We start from the raw sequence: 21,155 nt of genomic DNA on the forward strand, positions 1-21,155 counted from the left end.
GATGATCTACCCAAGCCCTGAATGCAGTTTACAGTTCTGGGCAGGAACAGATGCCATGCAAGTTATGATTTATGGTGCTGCCTGCTGCCAAAAACTTTTGAACTGCATACAGGGCTAAACAAAACCGAGCAAGGTTGCAAGACAAATTGACACTTAGCGTATTTTTTAAATTATCTCTGTACGGTTGGGCTGCTCATGGCTTGTTACTAGTGTATTGTTCTCACTATTCCATGGAACACAACCTTCATTAGTGTTCTGGAAGGGAAAGTTGTTTGTGTAACACTGTGCCGCCTGGTACAGCTCTGTTCCACAGCATGTGCTGAGGGAATGGCAGGCTAAATACTTGAAAAGCTGCAGGAGCCATCCTGCTTTGCTGTTAAACACTGAGAACTTGTAAGAGGCAGCAGTGAGGGTGAAAAAAGAGTCCAGGCAGAGCCACGCCTGGTCTGTGACAGGCTAAAGAGGTCTTGGAAGGTCCAGAAAGCACATCTTCCACAAGAAGAAATGTTGCATAAAGCAGGGGAAAGATCTCTGGCAAGGCAGAATTGATAAACAGAGGTCGAGTTTGCAAAGACCGTGAGCAGTGGGGAGCTTCATGTCAGCCTGTTAGTTGGCTGCCTTTGTGCTGTGTGCTGCAGGGACATCTGCCCTTTCAGTGCTGATGTCAGAATTTGGGTGTGGGGTGTTGCTGCAGCTGGGGGCTGACAACACCCCAGTGTGCAGTCAGTGCAGACACCTGCAGGTCAGAAACAGGCAGAGTTTCTCCAACAGCTGTGGTGGGAGGAAATGTGTTAGTAATGACAGAAATGGGAGTCTATCACTTCAGAAATGGTGCACTGAGGTTTCTGTGAGCCTTCAGGAACCTTCTAGTGAGAAGCACGTAGAAAGCCGTGAGGACAGATGTGGATTTTAAGTATTCCTTAACAATCAGGAAAGTCTGGGAAAAATGCACTAGGTGAAAATGGGGTCACATGGAAAACCTGGTAAAGCTTTTGGTAACGGTAAGTGGACCTGATAAATGAACTTCCTACAACTGTTTTAGGAAGATTGACATGTATGCTTACTTGTAAGCCACTGAAATAGCCTGGAGACAGGTGGTTTAAAGCTCCACAGCCACAGTTGGGATGGCCGTGGTGGTCCCAGAGGAGCTGGGCAGCCCAGCAGCTGATTGACAGGCGACCCTGTCAGCAAAGAAAAGCTTGTTTGGGCAGGTATGACCCAAGGCATGCCAGCGAGCTTGCATTGAGGGTGAGTTGGCTTGAGAGTGTCCCCAGATATCTTGGGTGCCTCTCTTCTGGTAACTTGTGCTCTCAGAAGTGTTCTGAAATGATCAACTTGCTTTACTGAGAGATGCTATAGGAACTGCACAGGGTCTGCTCAAGAGCTGTAAGAAGGGATTTCACTGAAGGGGTGGGTGGGAGGCTGCCCTGCATGCATCCATCAGAGTCAGTGTGGAGCACAAGCTGCATTCGTGCCACTGGTTCTGGTGCTGGCTGCTCTAAGAACTGGCCCTAAAAAACACCAGGGTTTAAAACGTAAGATCCTTGGTTGCTGCTGCTGCAGTGTGGCAGCAATGTAACAAGTCCTCAACATGGAGAAGCTACAGAATAACTTCCTTAGCAGTCTGTTGTGTTGCTGTTGAACAAGTGGATGTTTGGGGCATGGATTCCTTGTCTCATTTTTGTACAGTCCAAGAGACTGCCCGCCCAAGAACAGAACTGCAGTGCCTTCTCCTGTCCCAGCAGCCACACCTTTATTAACGAGTCACAGCTGTGGCCACTTTACCTGATGGACTCGGCTTCCAGCCGGCACCATTCCCACACTGCACAGGTCCCCTCAGGAGGCAATGAACACCCTCTAGTCTTAGCACAGCTCTCCACTGCTGAAGCTGCAGGAGAGCAGGACAAAGGCTGACAGGTTTCTACTCTGTTTTGCACTTGGGGTTGTGGGGAATTGGTTCTCTCTGGTAAAGCCAGCCCTGGGAGGAGGGGGAGGGCAGGGAATGAGAGAAAAGTCTTTGTGAGCCTGGGAGCAGAGTCCTATATTTGGTGAGGACCTCTGGAGACAAAGTGAATGACATCAATTCTCAGAATCGCTCCTTGCATGCTGTTAAAATAAGGCAATTTGTCTTACTTGAATTTATGTCAGCAGAGTGCTTAACTGTCCTATCCAAGGATGGTCTTATAAAGTTATTATTTCAACTTTTCTTGTGGGCAGTAGGTTTCTAAATAATGAATGTGCAGTCTTGGATTATCCTGAACTGGAAAAGAGGGAGCATTGTATAGATTTTTGTGGAGTTTTTTTGGTCTTGCTGACTTTGCAGCCCAGGTTTCCACATCAGGATAGTTTAAAGTTAGTTTTAAATTCTAAAGGACAGGGGTGTGAAGGCATGTTAAATAATGCACATGGATCATAAGGAAAATGGGTAAAATACCTTCACATGATTTCTCCCCAAGAGAAAAAAAACTTTCTATTGGAGTGCTGGAGTGCACTGTGCTGGCTGGAAGGAAGAGCTTGCGTGGAAAGGGAAAAAAGATTGAAACAGGTAGAAAAGAGTGAGTGGGAACAATGAAAGGTGTTAAGTTTCTGTACCTTCTCCTAAGGTAAAGGAGAAATGCAAATACGTTCATTTCCCCCACACATGAAAGCACATATGGCAATTGCTGTATTGAAAATATCCTCAGTTTCCCATGGTGGTGGCAGAATCCTTGTCAGCCAAACTCTACCCAGGGCTGGTGCTCAGGACAGCTGGTGGGCTTGGACCCTGCAGAGAGTGTGATGGCTTCTGTTTAACTCTGGGGAAACTCAGTTCTGAGCAGTGTTTCAGTGTTGCTTAGGGGGAGTGTTAAGGAGAACCCAGAGCGTCAGCAGAGGTTAAGCAAAGAACTGGATCTATGAGCTTCTGATGGGCTCCACCTGAATCCACTTAGTCCTTGGTGAGCTTTGATGTCTGCTTTTTAAGCTAACTCAGTCCTTGAGGGGAGAGGTTTTTGGGGACAAGGCACATTTCTCTACCATTATCTTTTTTTTCCCCCCAAGTGTGGACTATCAGGAGGCTTTTTGAAGGATAGCAAACAACCTGACAAACTTACAAAGCCAAATTTGAGTAGTCTCAGAGGTTTTTTCACCCCAGTAGAAGATTTGTCTGGGGGGAATGGTAGAATTAGGCCACCAACCTTGCAAAGAGATGGTCTCTAAACAGTACAGCTTGCTTAAGCTAAGCAAAGGACGGCAGTAATAAAAATTATGAAAAATTATTGTTGAAGCAGTTATTTCTAGAGCAGTATTAACATCTGGTATTTTCTGCTTTAGCCAAGAGCATGCATGAAAATGGATTCCATGCAGGAAGTCAGTGTATCCTGACCCCTGCATTGAAATTTGCTTTTGTTCATGATTTGTCATCATTTTATCTACAACATATTTCAGCTCAATTGGAGTTGTAATGTCTGCCCCTCCCAGTTTGTTCCTAAATCCAAAGGTAGTTAAATATATCCAGGTAGGTTTTTTCCCGATTTATATTGCATTTGGAAGCACAGTGTTAGAAAATTCACCCTGGGATGTAATGAAACCAGAGAACTACTGCTTTGCAAGGGAAGTCAGGTCCTGTCCCACACTGTCTTCTCCTCTCCCCAGCCTCCAGGTCATACCAGTGACCTTTCCTCAAACACTGGGCAAATGGGGCCAGGACAGGGGTTGGAAAGTTCTCCCTCTAAAAACAAAATTACTGAATTCTATGCCACCTGCTTGATCTGTGCTTCACATAAAGCTGGCCTCTAGTCTCAGCTTCACTTGAGCTATTTATCTGACTTTTCAGTGAAAACAACTGAACACGCTTTTACAGCAAAGGAATAAAACACAATACAAAATATTCCCCAGCCCCAAAACAAGCCACAGATAACTTCTCTCCACACTGCAATAGGAATCAAGAGGCTAAAGCCCTTTTTTGGAAGCAAGATCCTCAGCTAATGTGAGCTGCTTGGCTTGCAGTGAACTCTGGGCTACATTCTTTCCTAAGATCTCTGTTGTTGCATCTCATCCAAATGCACGTCTCCATTTTTTAAAATACCACTTAATTTTTAACATGGGTTTTAAAGCACTAAAAGATGAATTTGTGCACAAGAGTTTGTGGGGAGAGAGGCAACACAGGAAGTGTTCAGCGAGGCAAGATGCTCTCTTTCTTGGAGCTTGGTGTGCTTCTTGTCAGAACAGTGCCCACATGATTGTTTCTGCTGGACCTGGGTATGTAGCAACAGGAACCACTGGGAAACATCATAGAGTGTAAGGAGTCCTACTGAAAGGAAGGCAGGAGCTAAGAGTAAGACAGAGGGACATGCCTAGGAAGTCAGGGCAGCTCAGCAGCAGGCACACACCTGGCAAGTGGAGCTAGAGAAGGGACAGTAACAGGAGTTTCTGCTGTGCACGTGATTGCAGGGAGCAGAACTGATGCCACAGAATGTTTAGGAATGCCTGCTAAAAATATCACGTACAGCAGGGAGAGCTGAAGTGACATCCCTGTCCAAGGGCAGGCAGTGCAGTCAGGAACACCGCTGTCACTCTGCTTCTCCACGCAGGGCAAGGTGCCAGCACCCGCAATAACGTGCACTTGGCTGGACCAGGCTTCATTGTTGGAACACTGCTTTTCACTGGATTAGTTTTTGGATCAGGCTCCTTGTGATTCATTTTTGGCTTAAACATTAGGATTGGGGTGCCTGGAAAATCAGGATAGGGATCTAGACATCCTTATATTTCAAAGGTTCTCTCTTTAACAAACTAATCCAAGCCTTAGGCACTCCTAGACTTCACTGTGCAGGTGTGCAAGAGCTGCTCATGCTTCAGGCAGTGTCCTGCAAAGTCAGACTTAGCAACCCAAACCTGTAGCTCTGTGTGTGTTCTATGGAAAAGCATTTGTTTTAAACTAAGATTGCTCATTGAAGTAGTGCTATGAAACCTATTTGTGACTATTTCCTCCTTTGCAATAGGTTTTGAAACAATCGTGCACTGAGATTTTATATTTGGAGCCATCCAGTGTCTGTGTAGGAGGTAAGATTTTATAATTTTAATATCCTGTTCCATTATTATAGGACTGTGATTTCCCCCTGTTTTATGCAAAGGAATAAAGCATTTCAAACTTAAGTCCTCAAGAAGTTAAAGAAACATGAGATTTCTCTGTTGCCTTCTTGTTCTCCTCAGAGGAGCTGTCCACCAGGGCCTGCTTCCATAGCTTGGGTAATGCAGGTGGAGGTTGGAGAGCATTTACCTGCCCCTCTCCCATGAGTCTGCTCTGCACTTGTGTCAAATCTGCCCCAAAATCTGTGGAGTCTGAGAACAAAGCACGTGACTGCATTTTTGGGCAGCAAGAGAAATATATTAATGAAATAGAAGAGCTGCACAGAATTTTAAGGCCTTGTCTTCTTTCTAAGCTTCATAACCCACACATAGTTGGAGATCCATCAAAATAAAGTAGTTGCTAAACATTACTTGGATATTTTTGTGAAAATTGGATGCTCTGGATGAAGTCAGCGGCCCTGTAAAAAAACTCTTCACTCCTCCTCTGCACAGCTCACAGAGAGCATGGCCGTTAGGCAACTTGCAGAGAAATAGTACTAAGGAGAAATGTTTTCTTCATCTGGTACCTCAAGTGAGCCTGATCTGGGTTTGGGGAGTCTTCTTTTTCTGAGTCCCCCATTTCTCATTCACCGAGAAACTGTGTCTTACTGTGCAGCTGAGCCCAAGATCACGCTGATAGCCTGAATCTGCTTCCAGTTTCAGAGGGCTGTCTCAATAGAGCTTTGGGAACAAATTGTGCCTCTGCCAATTTATAAGGAGAATTCAGTACAAGGGTTCAGGAAAAAGGGGCTCTCACTAAGTTGGAAGCATTAACTATGTTGTGCTTTGTTTATTGCAGACTAAGTGAAGTTGCCCTGGTCTAAGTGTAGCTTTCTGCAGTGCACTGCAGTTTGGTGATTTTGTGTGTTTGCTTTCCCCTCCAGAAGAGTTTCAGGTTGTTCTCAGAGGAAATGGCTTAACCCTCGGTGGGAGAAGCGACAGTGTGACCTGTACCTATCAAGTGAACGGAACAACAATCCGTAAGTGCAGGCATTTGTCATCTCTTGCCTCTGTAGTCCTGCAGTTACCTCTGCTCATGACAACCCAAAGAGAAAAATAGCCAAGAGGAGGAGAGCAGGAAAGCTCTGAGGATTAGTGAAGGGAGGAAAGCTGTTTCACACTCTGCTCAGTGGTTTCAATTTGCTACCAGGTGCCTTCAGCTGTGAGCGGTGTTGGCAACCCCCTCACTGTGGGCATTAGAATGGTGAGAAGTGTTTGGCTCCTGATGTTTGGGCAAGCAGATGTTTGCTGATGAACCAGCCCGTGGCTGCAGTGTACTGACTGAGGTCCCTTTCTGCAGTGAATCCTGGCCAAGACATCTCATTGCAATTCCCAGAGGCACTTACCTTGTTTTTTGCAAGGTCTCTGCCGGTCCTGGGTGGTGTGCCAGGTGTGCTGTGGGGTTCAGGGGCACGTCAGTCCTCCTCCTGCAACAGCACAGAGAAAGGCCAGGTCAGAGCAGTGGTCTATTTTGTCATGGTCCATGAGCTCTGTCTGCCCAGCATCAGGGCTGACTACAGCCATAGCACAAAGCAATTCTGTTTCAGATTGTGACCACGACACCTTGTACTGGCACTTTCCTCTAGCTTATATGTGAGTTTGCTTTTTGTATCCAGAAGCTCAAATGGATGGCTAGGATGAGTACATCAAACCCCTAGCTCTGAACAGAATTCCATAGAAGCCAGCTAGACTGGAAAAAAACCAAAAAAGAAGTTGAAGGAAAATCTACAACTGACTTTTTCCCTGCTTACTGTCTGATTTCTATATTAGCCTGTCTTAAATTCCTTCACAATCGAATTTGTTTTTCCAGTGCAGTTTCTTCCTTACCCTGGATATTGTATATACTGGAGTTGGTTGCCAGTTTCTCCTGCCTGTTAAATACCTACAATAATTTGGCAGAATAACAGGGTCACCCAGTAGTTCTGGATGCAGGCAGCCTGTGTAAGACAATTCGCTTGTATAAATTCCCCTTCAGTTTCCATTACAATTGTCACCTCTGCTTCCCATTGCCCACAAACACTTGCTACCATCTGATGTGAGAATTGCCAACTACAGCTCTGGGCTGCTTGTTTTTTCTTGGCTTCAGAAAGGGGTGTGCTGAAGCACATGAGGGTAGGGGAATGGCACAGTGATGTATTGATTACAAAAACACAATCTGCTCTATGGGGTCTTGCCAGGGCCTGCTACATCCCCCTGGTCCATGTCTTCAGCAATGGACAACAGTGAGCTGCTGGGGAGTAGTACAGGAAGAGAGCAGGGACATTTCAAGTGGGACATTCCAGGTGGTCCTTCCCACAGTACACGAGGTCATTCTCTACAGCTCTATGCTGGACTCTGAATGCCTGGTTCAGAGGAAGCCTGAAGGGGGCCAGTGGAGCCAGGATGAACAGGAAGACAGGGAGGGCACTTGGAGCAGTAGCCTGAGGAAGGAGATGGTCTCAAGAGAAGGACAACCATCCTCATGTCATTGCAGTCTCCTCTACATAAGACTGGCCCTCTGCAGAACCCTCAGTATTTGAGGGCACTTGGACAAGGATCTGCTGGTGTTGGAGCTGCCCTCACTGAGAGCCTGGGCTCTCTCTGGGACCAGCCTCTGAGCACACCCTTACTGTGTCAGCTCCCCTGCCTTTAAAGGATGCATTTGGCATCTTCCTCGTTCTGCATTTATAAAGAACCATTACCAAATGCTAGAAAGGAAACCTGCCAAATGGAGCTGTGGGATAGAAAAATAATCTATGAAACATACCATTAAGACAAAAACATATGGCAATGTGCTAATCCCTCTTCCCCACCTCACAACTAGCCCCAAATCTAGGCCAAGCAGTCAGTGCAGATTATAGCACATATGAAAAGCTCATTTATGCCAACAGCTCCTCCTTCAGCTGCCCCTGAACTGCTTGTCTGTCTGCCTGTTCCTGAAATGCAGGACAGAGTCATCTCCAAGTTGATCTGGCAGATCAGTTATCTGCTCTCAGCCCACAGTCAGGAAAAAGTCCTTGCACAGAAATCATCAGTCCTGCCGTAGGGAAGTTCAGGCTGATGGTTCTGCACACAGGAGCTGGATTTTCCCCAGTTTACCAAAGGCTCCATCCTCCCCATCTCACATCTGCAGAACAGAAATGCTGTACTGGACACAAGGCTCTACAAATAAGTGCTTCATGTGCTCTACAGATAGGTGCTTTGTAAGTGTAAGAGGTTTGCTAATCACACAGACTCAAAAGCAGAAGAAACACTGGAGAAAAACACTCAAGTCACAGCTAATAAAACAGTTCTGCAATGCAACACACAGGAATGGAGCCAACTAGAAACAAACCTTCATCTTCCAGCTACCAGGAAACTACTAATAGTGTTCTCACTCTCCACAAAGACGGTGTTGATTCTAGGAAGTGTTCTCTCTGGAAGAGCATGAGCTGACTCGAGTAGCTCCAATAAGCACTGTAACGTGGGCTCACCTGGCATTTACTGCCAGCTCTGGGGCTCCCTGTTCCTTACCTTGGGCTTGCCTTGCTGCCAGTTTCAGCCAGGACAGACTAGTAAGGAGCATGGGAATGGAGGGAGCTCACAGCATGTTCACGTAGCAGCTCCTCACCTAAGTTGCACAGCATAGTAAGCTCATGTGATTTTTGTTTTTCAGATGAAAGGCCTAAAACAGTAGAATCTGATTTTTTGCTCTGCCCCGCACCGATCCTGTACAAAAGTGGCCAGTAAGTACTGAACCAAATGCCAGCACATGTTTTGCTGGAATTTGGCACCATTATAGCTGACATTAACTGGGAGAGATTTGGCTGAAGGCAATATTTGGTTGCTTTTACAGGGGGTGGTTTGTTGCTGCATTTTTCCTCCCATTCTTGTGTTATTTCCCTGGTGTATATGCCAGCTTTGGAGTGGACTTAGAGTAGTCATCTGTGACCAAACCCATTTGGACAGTGCCTTAAAAATGAATATTCAGCCAGTTTATGAAATACTGAAAAGATCTGGCTTGTCATAAGTTCTATGCAGATTAGCTGTTTTAACAGGGCATAATATGCTCTCGTCCAGATCATCTCCAGGCCCACTGTTAAAAAGATGACATTACCACTGACACTTACAAGCTATTATTAAAATTAGGTGTCAGGACATGTATCCCTGCTCCACACATCCTGATCCAGAGAGTTAACAGCTCCAGCACTGGGGCTAAGCTGCAGCTCTGGCCTTATTCTCAGTGTCACCGGCCAGGTCTGCACATTACTTCTGGCCCTTGGAGAATTAATCCTTCCCTACTCCTCTCCAACTCAAAGGTGCCTCAGGGCCTTATGATCACTTGGGCTTCATTGTGCACATTTCTGAAGACCCTAGGCTAATCTGAAATCAGAAAACTGCACATCAGATCTGGGTCCTGTGGGAGGGGCCAAGGCTTTGGGTGTTGGCTTCCTCCCTGCTTGTCAAGTAGTTATTCCCAGAGACTTACTAGGCATGAGGCTAGTGCTAACCCAATGGGAAGCATAGAAGGTCTGCATTGGCCTTGATCTGTGGCACTTCAGGAGCTGAAGACGTGTGTTTATAGATGGCTGGTCTGTAGCTACGTTTCTGACTTGAGCAACAATTGGCCGCCTCAGTTGTGCTGTCAGATGGACAGCAAAGCTCCAGAAGCACATCTGGTTTGTGTGTTGGACAGCAGGCTGGGGGAGGGAAGCTGGAAAGCTGTGGAGCAAAAACGTTCAGTGCCTAGCCCTAGTGGGGCGGCTGGGGCCAGAGGGTCTGCCTCCCGAGCTGTGTCATGGCTGGCAGGGAGAGCAGGCACAGAGCAGAGCTACATGCAGAGCAGAGGGAGGGTGAGGGATTCAATACTGATCTGTCTCCTGATGCTGCTTTTCACATGGCTGTGTGACAAATGCCTCTTGTGCCACGTGCAGCAGGGTGTCAGTTCCCTGTGCCTGCTGAGCGGCCTGTGCATCCCACAGTGCCGGAGCTCCGCAGCCTCTGGCTCAGCTAAAACCAGTCAGCACCACCACAGTTGTAAGTGAACTGATTTTGTCATCAGGACAATGCCAATCAGTTGGGTTTAAACCCCTCCTCCCCAGGCCAGGTATTTCAGGGCAGTTACTGTACAACAGAAGAGCAGTAGCAAACCACATACACTCCCAGTATGAAGCATGCATGACATACAATCCCAGTATGAAGCTCCCCAAAAGGTGATGCTGTAAAGGCTTTTCCACACACAGTTTGTCCCAGAGTACATAAACAGCCAGTCCTGCCAAAGGCATGTGAAGTGCATGACATGTCTGCATAGGTTAAAGCCATGGAAGTTAGTTGCACACGCTGCATTTTTCCTTACACTGTGGAGTGGTACTGAAGCAGACAACTGCCACCCTGGAACTGCAATGTGGATAATGCACCTCAGCACAATGCAGTTGGAGTTCTACAGGTTCACAGGAAAACACCTTTTCCCAAGTTACCATGTGAAACACAGTTCCCTGACATAGTATTGAAAGAGTTGGAGCTCTGCCCCAGAGCTGAGCAGTTTACTGTGCAGAAGACTGACAGCTATGAAAGATATGTACGTACTTGAACTCTTGACTTCCCATTGGCACAGCCTAGACTAGTGCTGGATATCTCCCAGTAATTCCTCATGTAGTGGAGCTAATATTAGTCACTAATGTAGCAACAACCACTCTGTTCTTTTCTAGTGCTCTTTTGGGTGGATTTAAGGGAACACAAGCAGTCTGAGTTAGCTGCAGGTTTAAAAGCCACACAGCAAGCTTAGTTTCTGGGTGAACAGTCAAGACGCACTTAACAGGTTTCATTGTATTTTTCCCTAATTGGAAACACTTCTTGTTGCCTGATGAATTAGCAGTTTTCACATGCAGAGCAATACTAAGCTGTGTGAAATCAATAAAATGCCAAAGTATTCAGGATGTTGGGTTGGTGAGCCCCTACTCTCCTGGAATTGGGCCATGGTGTGTTTCTGCTTCCTTCCCAGCTGTTGGCTGCATTGAGTCTGGAGCTTCCCAAGTGCCAGCTGTAGATTAAACCAAGCATTTTTTTCAGTCTGCTTTTCCACAGTACCCTGTAGCAGATGGATGTATCATCCTTAGGTTGGGTGACAACATGACTGTGCTGCCTGTGCCATTTAAAATCCCTTCTTGTCATGCTGCTTCTAAAGTGCAAAATTCCATAGTCTGCTTACAAACCCAGCCCAATTACAAGGCTCCTGATCAGCTAACGGCTGACAATTATTCACAATTTTCACACAAGCACCCCGTGCCTTATAAAACACATTACGAATTTGAAATAAAGCAGAAAGGGAAAGTACACATACACCTGACAGGAAGGTGAGGAGGCTAACCCAGGCTGAATGGCTTTGAGAGATCATCTCTGCACTGTGATGGCAGATGCAACAACACAGTCAAGCTGGTTAGTAAACAGAACTCTGACTCTACTGCACTGCCCATTTAAAAGTCACATTTTGAAGGGCTCAGAATATTTTGAGAAAATCAGTTCCCCTTTTCAGCAGAGACTTGGATTTGTTGTCCTGCCACATCTTGAGAGAATCAAACCAAGCCAGAGGTGGCTGTGACCTCTCCCTTACTGTACATCTTTCTGTAGCCATTGTGCCTCCGAGGGCAGTCGGAGGCCTTGTCTCTTTCAAGAGACTGCTCGTGATCACTAGCCCTGAACACTACTACAGGAAAAACTGTGATATTTACAAGTCTACATTCCCTGCTAGTTTCACTTCTGCTCTCTCGCTGCCCTAAGCTCTGTGAGTTTGCATTCAGAACAATCTGTCTGTAGGCTTGGCTTCACCTCTAGCTGGCTTCTGCTCGGGTGAGCCATTGTGAAACCCCTTGTGCCTTGCATGGAAATGCCAGTGGGAAAACCAACATTTCTTGCACTGCCTGAATACTTACAAATTTGCTTTTATTAGGTGAGTGGGTGACAATAACTGCAGTTCAAACTAGCACAACCAAATACTGCTTTACTGAAATACTTCTACTGAATAGTTACATGACTACTACTTATCTCGGTCTATTTGAACTCTCATTTCTCACTGGAATATCACAATAACATTTTGGTTCTGATGGTGCCTACTGCAAGCATCCAATCTTGTGCAGACTCTCCTCTAAGCCAGGCAAGAAAGGATGGATGTAGGCCAGGCAGTGGATTATTCAAACTGAACCAACAGGCTGAGGAATTGTCATTGTTCTTAAAATAGTTCAGGGAACTACAGAAGGCTGTTTTTCCATGCAGCTGCAGTGCTGGCCAGCTTCCATCTTTGTGCATCCTGCACTTGAACTCAGGTTTTGCTGGGACAGGAGAATGCAGCACCCTTCTCCTTGGGCTCAGAAGCTAAAGAAATAACAGAGCCAAAAAAGAAAAATCCCAGCCTAAACCTGAGTGTAAGTGAAACTTCTCACAGGTACCGCAGCTTGCATGCCAAGGTAGGACAGTCCACACTGCTGCTATTAATGACCTTATCTGCCCTCTATTCAAACCCTGCTGTCTTCAGCTTCCATTTATCGCTTCCTACATCCTGTCCAACACAAACAGCTGGTGGCACTTAAAGAGCAAAGATTCAATAGGAGTTATTTGCTGGGTGGTAGGAAGGAAAATGACTACTGTATTGCCAAAATCTCGGTTACCTGCAGTTTGCAAGGAGCTGATGGAGTCTGGGGCAGCTCACTTGGCACAAAGCACACAGCAATGCAGGAGTTAATCTGCAAAATGAGGTTACCCCTCACATGCCTCACATTCAGCTCTAGGGGCTCTAGGATTTCTAGGTGCAACATGTTTCCATGACAGCGGAACAGGGCTACCTTGAATCTTGCTTCCCGTTTTCTAAGTGCCATTTTTATTAATACTAGCACCAGATTTAAGGGGAAGAGTATGGACACACGAAAGCAAACAGACACAGAGAAGATGAATGGATTGTGGGCTCCATCCTTCAGATGACCTCACTAGGTTTCTAGACAGCTGTCCCTTTGGAGAGCAGCTGGAAGGTGCTGTATGGAATGGTTGTCATGGCAGGCTCCTAACCAGGGATCCTGACTGTTCCCAGTACCCAAAGATAGATCCTCTTCTGCCCTGACTCCATGCACTGCTGCCTGTGACCTGGGAGTCAGGAACTGACCAACTGCTTTTGTGTCTTGCATCTTGAGGAACCAGAGCCCGTTCCCTTGGGACAGTGGTGGTCCGAAATCCATTGTGCAGGCAGGATGCCAAGCAAACGCTTGCACCCCCAGGCACATACCCAGTACGCGCAGCAGCAGGGAAGCTAATATTTGCAAATTTGACTTAACTATACCAAGGAATAATTTTTTCCACTGTTACTTCCCTTTTCTTCCCCATCAGCTGCAGCCTCTTAAGTCTCACTGCTTCCTCCCCTGTGCCACTGTGCTGGTAGCATGGATAGGTGCTCAGCTAAGGCATTACCTGTACACTCCATTCATTAAGACCCTGTGGACCTCTTTCACACATTTATTTCTTGCTGCAGCTCCTTTATGGAATTGGTAGTTTTCCCCTCCTGTTTCCTGTGCTTGATAAAGGCACTCAGGAAGTAAAAGCAGTGTTGAAGAAGCGATGCTTTGTAAGGTGACTGATGGTGACTATGTTTGCCTAATTAACTTGTGGCTAATAATTCTAAGCCATTAAGTAGCTAGTTAGTACATGCTCCGAATAAACACATCTGGTGCTGCCCTGAGTGGAGGCTGTGGCTGTGTGTGGGTGACAGATGTGCTGTTTCCCCAGCGCTCCCTTTTCCATGCCGAGCAGCACGGCAGTGCCGCAGCCGGAGCCAGGCAGCCTCATGGCAGCTGCGCGCTCCCCGAGTGGCTCCAGGGACTCGTTCCTCCTCTCCTCAGCTGCCCAGCCACTGCAGCCTGCTCTGGTGCCTCAGAGCTGGCGTGCAGCACCAAGGAACACCCTTCCCAATAGCTTAGAGACTCCTGCCTGCTGGGCTGAAAGGCAGCAGGAAAAGGGGATAAAGTGTCAGGCCACCCAAGGAGCACAGAGTACAGAGTTTAGAATTCCCTAGCCCTGCAGATTGATCTCTTTTGCTGAACAGCGGGCAATGGGAATGATCATGCCTTGCTGTGTCACTGCCTGGAACTGCTGGGCTGGACTTGGAACAACCTTCCAGGGCGGGAAGAGTCCTCCCGTGGAGGACAAAAGCCTACTCCTTTCTATCAGCAGTTACTGCCTAGGTTGGCAGAGCTCATACCTCTCATCAGTCTTTGAAACGAGAAAAGCTAGGATCAGTTCCATGCAGAAGAGATCCTTTCTTCCACTGAGGCTGTTGCCTGGTTTTTCAGGTCTTGGCTTTTTGTGGTGGGGCTGTTTAAAGTTGGGTGTTTTCCAGACAGAGGAAGGAGTTATGACAATGAAGTAAACAAGCAGCAGAATATTTTGCAAGAGGCTAATTTGCCAGGAATTACATCTTAAAAATGAGACTTAAGTTCTAAGTTACCAAGGGGTAAGTTAAGGTTTATTCCTAGTTCTGAGGGCATAGGAACCCTGATTACATTATAACTGCCCCATAATGTCCCACACAAGCTGTCATTAGAGCTAGAGCTGCAGGCCCAGCCCATGACCTCTGTTTTGTCAGGCACCAACAATAGCACAGCTGCCCCTGCCTGGCTGGGATCTCAGACCTGCCATTTGGCACGAGGAACAGAGCAAATTGGATAAATACACATAAACACATTGAGAAGGGAGAAAAAACAGAACAGAATGAACCAGAGCAGCAACCCACAACTTGTTTGATAGGGATGATTTAAGTAGGCATATGGTATAGTTAAATGTGCTTTCAAAAACATTGGCCTGATTCTTCAAGCAAACACAAAATAAATATCTGAATAGCATGCGAGCCGATCCGGCACCATTAATGCTCTCAAGAGGATGCACTCCGGTGCTGGGGCTGACACACTGACATTCCCACACCAAGTGCCATGCCTCATGTTAGCATGGCACAGTTGTACCTCCCTCTAACAGTGCAAGCCTCAAAAGCAAGCAGGCCACGAGCTCGTAATTACACCTGACCTAGCAGCCAGTGTCACACCTTACTGGCCCAGTGTTGGCAGCACAGCCCAGCCGGATTCACCCAGCAGTCCCACTGCCCTCACACACATGTAACTCTGGAACTTGCTGGGTGCTCACCCAACACCCCTCTGCAACACCAGGTTACTTGGTACCTCAGGCACACCTGCAGGTTACACCTCACCTTTATCTCACCCTGTTCTACCACATGGACAAACAACAGCAGTAACCTGAGACAGTCTGTCTTACCACAAAGTCCAAACTCACATTTAAAAGATGCCCCTGACAACCCCCCAGGTGTTCCACCCACAAATATGGAAGTACACAAATCCCCGTGATTTCCAGTGCACAAAGGTACACACACATGTCATCACCTGTTTAGTCAGACAAGGCCAGAACTTGGTCAGGGTCATGGAATTGTGAAAAACATCTCTTTGCCTGTCTGAACGAGTGCTGAGAAAGGTGTGTGGAACTTAAGTGAGTTTTCTGATAACATGGAAGTGAGTGGCTGAAAACCAGAGTGAGGAGAGCTGTTGCTTACTATGGCTACCTTTACTACTGTTATTTTTGTTTTGTCACTTTTTCTTCTGCTGAGAAAGGTAAAAATTTAGAAAAGCTGTTGTCAGCAAAGGCAGAGTTGTTTGCAAGCTGCAGCTCAGTCTCACATGTCTTTCAGGGTCACTCAAGAAAGGATTAATATGCTGTGGCTGTGTTGAGGATTTCTGTTGTCTAACTAACAAGTGACACTGAGCTCTTTCTGTAGTGCTGTTCACTCAGTACCCTTAGCACAGCCTTTGTGGGAATGCAGACAGGGGTGTCATTTGGCCACAGAGCTAAATTACTCACTGACGTAAGGGCCAGTGCTTGTGCTGAGTGCTGAGCCACTCGAGAGCTTGGCAGCTGGTGTCAGCATGCAGGCATGGGTTAAAGGACCAATTTTCCAAGCCTCATCCTCAGTCTGAAACCTACATGGTGACTACATACCACTTGGAAAAAAACATTGTTCACAGACAAGGGGACCAATTAAAAGGAGAATTCAATAAGATTGGCAAGTTAAGAGGCAGCTTGTTGACTAAAATATTTCCCATTCCACATAACACTGGTCACTAGTGTGAGAAGGCAAAAGCACAAAGAGCCCAGTTACCTCTCAGGAGCCAGCTGTCCTTTGAGACACGCTGAACAGAGGAGAGCAGGCGGCCTGCTGATGCTGCAGGACTTCCCAACCCCCAGAATGAATTCTAGGCTCTCTCAGCTGCTCAGTCCTCTTCCAGCCCTGCCAGCAGTTCTCTGATGTGGGAGTTGCAGCCATTCCCATCACCAGCCAAAAAGGAAGCCCCCGTGCTTCTCCCTTTTGACTTCCTGCTGCTCAGCAATTGGTAGGATTCCAGCTCCAGGTCGGGCTATTTTCATCTGTTCACTGTTGTTTTCAGCGTTGCAAAGCCCCTGTGCTCAGGTGAAGGCAATAGCCCCAAATTGCTGCTGTGCCCATGGCCAGTCCAGACCTGGGCAGGATATTGGCATTACCCCTCATTGCAAACAGCTGGGCTTCCCCTGCAGCCCTGGGCAGGCAGCCAGGGGGGTCAGAACTGCTTCCACCTGCACCGATTCTTCCTGTTGCAAACTCACTGAGGTGAAGTGTTTAATGTAGGCATTGTCTTTTATTTCCCTACACAACATTTTGTTCCCACAAAAATAAGAGACAGTATGGTTCCCAGTGTCTGGTGCTCCCATGGGACATAGTTCTCATGTGTCTGGTGCTCCCATGGGACAACCTCCCCCCTCCAGAATAGCCAGGGAAATCAACTCAGGCTGGGGGGAAGCCAGAAATAGGGCTGGAGTAGGCTTAATGTCTGTCATAAATATTAACTTCTGCAAATATTTTAGAAATACATTTAGTCTGACACAATTAGGGTATAATGGGACCTATTCACAGATGGAAACATCCTCAATGAATTGTACAGGCTAACAGGCCCCTCAGCCATATGGATGTGGTGTTAAGATCAGTAGTAATTTCTGGCGCAGTCCTTCACGTCCCTCCTAGGGCACGCAGTGTTCCCAGAGCATTAGTGAGGACCACGTGAGCAGAACTAAGTGCTGCATATCCAGCAGTGGCCATAGGATCCCGAGCTGAATTAATGGTCTACTTGAACAGAATAATGATGTTTCATACCCTGCTACTGCAGGTTCCCATGATTCCACAAGATCAGATTGAGGTCCTCACTGCTTTCCAGTTCTCTCATATTCCCTAGGAGTTCCCAACAGTGAAAGTTTGTGTCTTGTTCCATGGAAAGTCAAGCCTGGACATGTGGACATGTGGCTGGAAAAGCTAGAGGGTTCTGAGCTAACAAGAGGGAGTCCTAAAGAACCATCATCTGAATTTATATCAGTGCTAAGCCAAACCAAGAAGGGCAGGGGGATGAGTTTGTACTCATTCTTTACCAGAATCCCCAAACACCATAATGAATTCCAGGATGAGTGGGTCTCGCTATTCTCAGGAAAATACTCAGTGCTCCTTTTTATGCCTGTGCATCTGATGGGAGGAAAACACCTCTGCCCACTTCTGTCGCAGACATCTTTTTCACTAAAAATCTTTTCTTTAGGATTTTCCCTTCTGAGAAGCTGAGGCCTCAGAAAAAGTGTGTAAACAATAGTTATCTGGTGCTGTGGAATGCAACAGGTAGATTTTTGATTGGGCCATCTTGAATGTTTATAATTAATGGCCAATCAAGACAGAGCTATCTCGGACAGAGTCCGAGAGAGCTGCTTTTTGTTATCATTCTTTTCCTTTTTATTCTTAGCTAGCTTCTGAGAGGAAACTTTTCTTTCTATTTTTTTTTAGTATAGTTATAATGTAATATATATATATCACAAAATAATAAATCAAGCTTTCTGAACATGGAGTCAACATTCTTGTCTCTTGCCTCATCCAAGAACCCCTGTGAACACTGTCACACACTTCTCCTAACTGCTGGCCATGTCCTGCCCCAGCATAGTTCCCACCGCTCCCTGGGCACAGCTGGCCTGTGGCATAGCGGCACTGCACCAAACAGGTCAGGCAGGGCTGGAACCCTGCTCCAGGAGGGCTGTCCCTGTCCTTGTGCAGCTGGAGCTGCTGTCTGCAAAGAGCGCCACACCCAGAAGCCTGGGCTGGAAATCCCTTCCTCTGTGTGTTGCCTCCTCCTGGGGCTGGGATGAGTCCCTGGATGCAGAGTCATCATTGTGGTCCAGGAGTGTTTGTTAGCAGAGCCCAGGAAATGACTGGGTCAGGGAGAATGGAGGGGTAAATGTTAATTGCACCCCACCAAGCAGTCCCCAAAGATATCAGAGTGAGATTGGTCAAATGGAGCCTGTATTATAAAGCTATCCATTATTTCATGAAGGCAGAGTTGGAAGGGAAAGTGCCCTTTAAATACACAGACCTATTTTTTGCCTTCCTCCTATGTACAGCATTCTTGCTATTTTAGTGCAGGCATTTGATTCTGAAGTACCTTTGTCACCGTAATTTTAGTAACTTTTTGAGCAGTTGCCAGTTTAATTTTCAGTGCGTGAAAATTGGAGGTAAATTATTTATTACTTACAGCAAATGTCTTTCACAATTGTATTTAATTTTTTCATCTTTTTTAATGGGTCATAAAATGGCAGTCTTTTAGTAGCTTCCCATAAAGTAAGGAGCAAATGAATACTTTGCAAATAGGTTACCGTGGATGGAAATGTCAGCTGTATTTCACAGGGAATGGGAGGCTTTAGACCAGAGTTGCAGGGACATATGGCACTGGGCCACATCCCTCTGCTGTCACAATAAACCAGCAGTGGGCATGAGGGAAGGAATTGCAACTGTTCGGTCTCCTCAAGTTACATTTTTGGGTAAATTGTGTATTAGGATGGGCAGTGGGCCAGGACTGAAGCAGCTTCAAGTTGCAAGAATCTTGAGGTTACCTTTGGTCAGAAATCAGAACATTTTTAAAAAGCTCTTTTCAGACTTAAGTTTTCCAGGATTGGTTCCCATCCAGAAAGTGATATTGCACAGACAAAGGATAGGAAAATCCCTTCCACGTGGAGGAAGGGCCGTGAACTGTAAATGGAAGGCAGTTTTTCCTAGCGCAGTGAGGCGGGTTGGAAGTACAGACTGCCAGGAAGGTGCACACGCTAGGGCTGGGGTAGAGGCAGAGCAGTAGGGTTTGTGCTGCACACCACTGTCACTACTCCTGCTCCTTTGCTAGCTCTCTGCTTCCACTTCGCTCAGGTGCGGTGTCAGGAGGGAGCAGAGGATGGGAATGAGCACCCTGCCTCAAAGCTCTGGAAAGCCACTGTCTGTGGGCACTGCTGGGCTTGTGAGGAGGTGTGAGCAGGGCTCCGCTGCCTTTCCCTGGAGCCTGGCCTGCGGGATGGCCCCAGGGGGCTGCGGCAGTAACACCGCCCGACTCTAGACGGGGTTCATTTGAGGGGCCCTGAGGACATATCTCACTCTGTGGCAGCTTTCCAGAGCTCAGCCCTCAGCTGGGATCTGTGCTGGGACGAAACTAGTACAGCCTCACCCTTCTCTGGTGAACCAGGGCTGTGTCCCTGGCTGCAGGGACAGGAATGTTCTCTTGACTGGGCTGTTCTGAGCTCCACAGAGGGACTCGGCCCTCACACAGCAGTGACAGTCACCAGTGGGAAAAGCAGGGGCCCGAGAAATTGGATGGCTGCTGCTTGTCATTTTCATCTCAGAATATTTTCAGTTTCGGCAGAATGCCGAGCTGAAAGCCTCACACACATGTGGCTGGTTGCTGGTAAACACTGGGATGTGTTTGTGTATGTGTCTGTCTCCGAGCCATGTGTGAAGGAGCAGCAGAAACAGGACACCTCTTTCTGGGACTCTCAGTTTAAGGGGCAGTGTTTGTATGAATCACAAGTACCCACAGCCCAGCAAACAGGTGGCTGCTCAAGAAATGAAAGGGCGTACTGAGTATCCCCAACAGCCATGACAGTCTCAGGGAAGGAGTGCTTTAGTGTGTTGACAGGTTCATCCTTTTGAAGATGAGGTAATTATCTGTGTGAGTTCACTCTGTGGCTTCCAGAACAGAGCGGCTATGATCAGCTCCAGTGACATCTCCAGTGGCTCATCCCTGCAGCAGTGTATCAGGGTGGAGCTGCGTCCGTGCTGGAGCTGATTGCTCAGCGAGCCTGCTCCCTGGGATCTGTCAGCGGGCTGACAGCAGGAGTGGGGCTGCAGAGCTGCGGGTGTGGGCTGGGAAATGCAATCCCGGCTGGTACCTAGTACAGGCAGGAACTGGTACTGTGCTGCACACAGCAAGGGGTACAATATACTCCAGCCCACTGGGAAATCTTTGCTGTTTTACAGAATGTTTCATACAACCCAGTGAGCTCAAGAACATGCCAAGGTCCCCAGGATGCCAGGGAATGATCCTTTCCTTTAGTGTGGCTTTCGTGTTTTATCCAGGTGTGTTTCGTGTCCCTGTTTTGCTCCATCTGCTAGCAAAGACCATCTACCAAAACAGCCTCATTCCTCAATAGTGGCATTCTTCAGAGAGGAATGCCACTCAGAGAGGAATGCCACTCAGAGAGGAATGAGGCTGTTTTGGTAGATGGTCTTTGCTAGCAGATGGAGCAAAACAGGGACACGAAACACACCTGGATAAAACACGTAAGCCACACTAAACTCAGGCAGGACTCAGAGAGCTGCCAGGGCACACAGGGCTGGTGGGGCAGCTGCAGGAGTGTGTGAGCAGCTCAGCCTGGGGGTCCTCGTCTCCCCCAGGGGAAGCAGGAAACCCTCCTGCCCTGCAGTTCCAGGAGTGTTTGGCCAAGCCTGAGCAGAATCCTCATGCTGCAATTTCCCCCAGCATTCCTCATGACAATGCCAAAACAAAATTGGAATTAAAAATAATAAAAAGCACCACATCTTTAAAAAAATCATCATTGACCAGAGTTTCACTGTGGTTTGATTTATTGCTCTGCAAGGGAATCAAATAGGTTTGGTTTTTTTATTGGTTCTGATTCACTTATTCCAGTGAATTCCAATTAGAAGGAGATTA

General features: G+C 47.1%; 1 protein-coding gene across 1 annotated transcript in view; it reads left to right on the forward strand.

Moving 5' to 3' along the window:
- Positions 1 to 21,155, forward strand: part of ANTXR2 (ANTXR cell adhesion molecule 2) — a 77,199-nt gene that overhangs the window by 18,474 nt on the left and 37,570 nt on the right. The window contains exons 8-10 of the mRNA XM_066549280.1: positions 4,980 to 5,040; positions 5,991 to 6,086; positions 8,741 to 8,810. Coding sequence (XP_066405377.1) covers positions 4,980 to 5,040; positions 5,991 to 6,086; positions 8,741 to 8,810 — 227 coding nt within the window. The remainder of the gene's footprint in view (positions 1 to 4,979; positions 5,041 to 5,990; positions 6,087 to 8,740; positions 8,811 to 21,155) is intronic.

Source organism: Molothrus aeneus, chromosome 4 (genome assembly GCF_037042795.1).
Source record: "Molothrus aeneus isolate 106 chromosome 4, BPBGC_Maene_1.0, whole genome shotgun sequence".
Classification (NCBI taxonomy): domain Eukaryota; kingdom Metazoa; phylum Chordata; class Aves; order Passeriformes; family Icteridae; genus Molothrus; species Molothrus aeneus.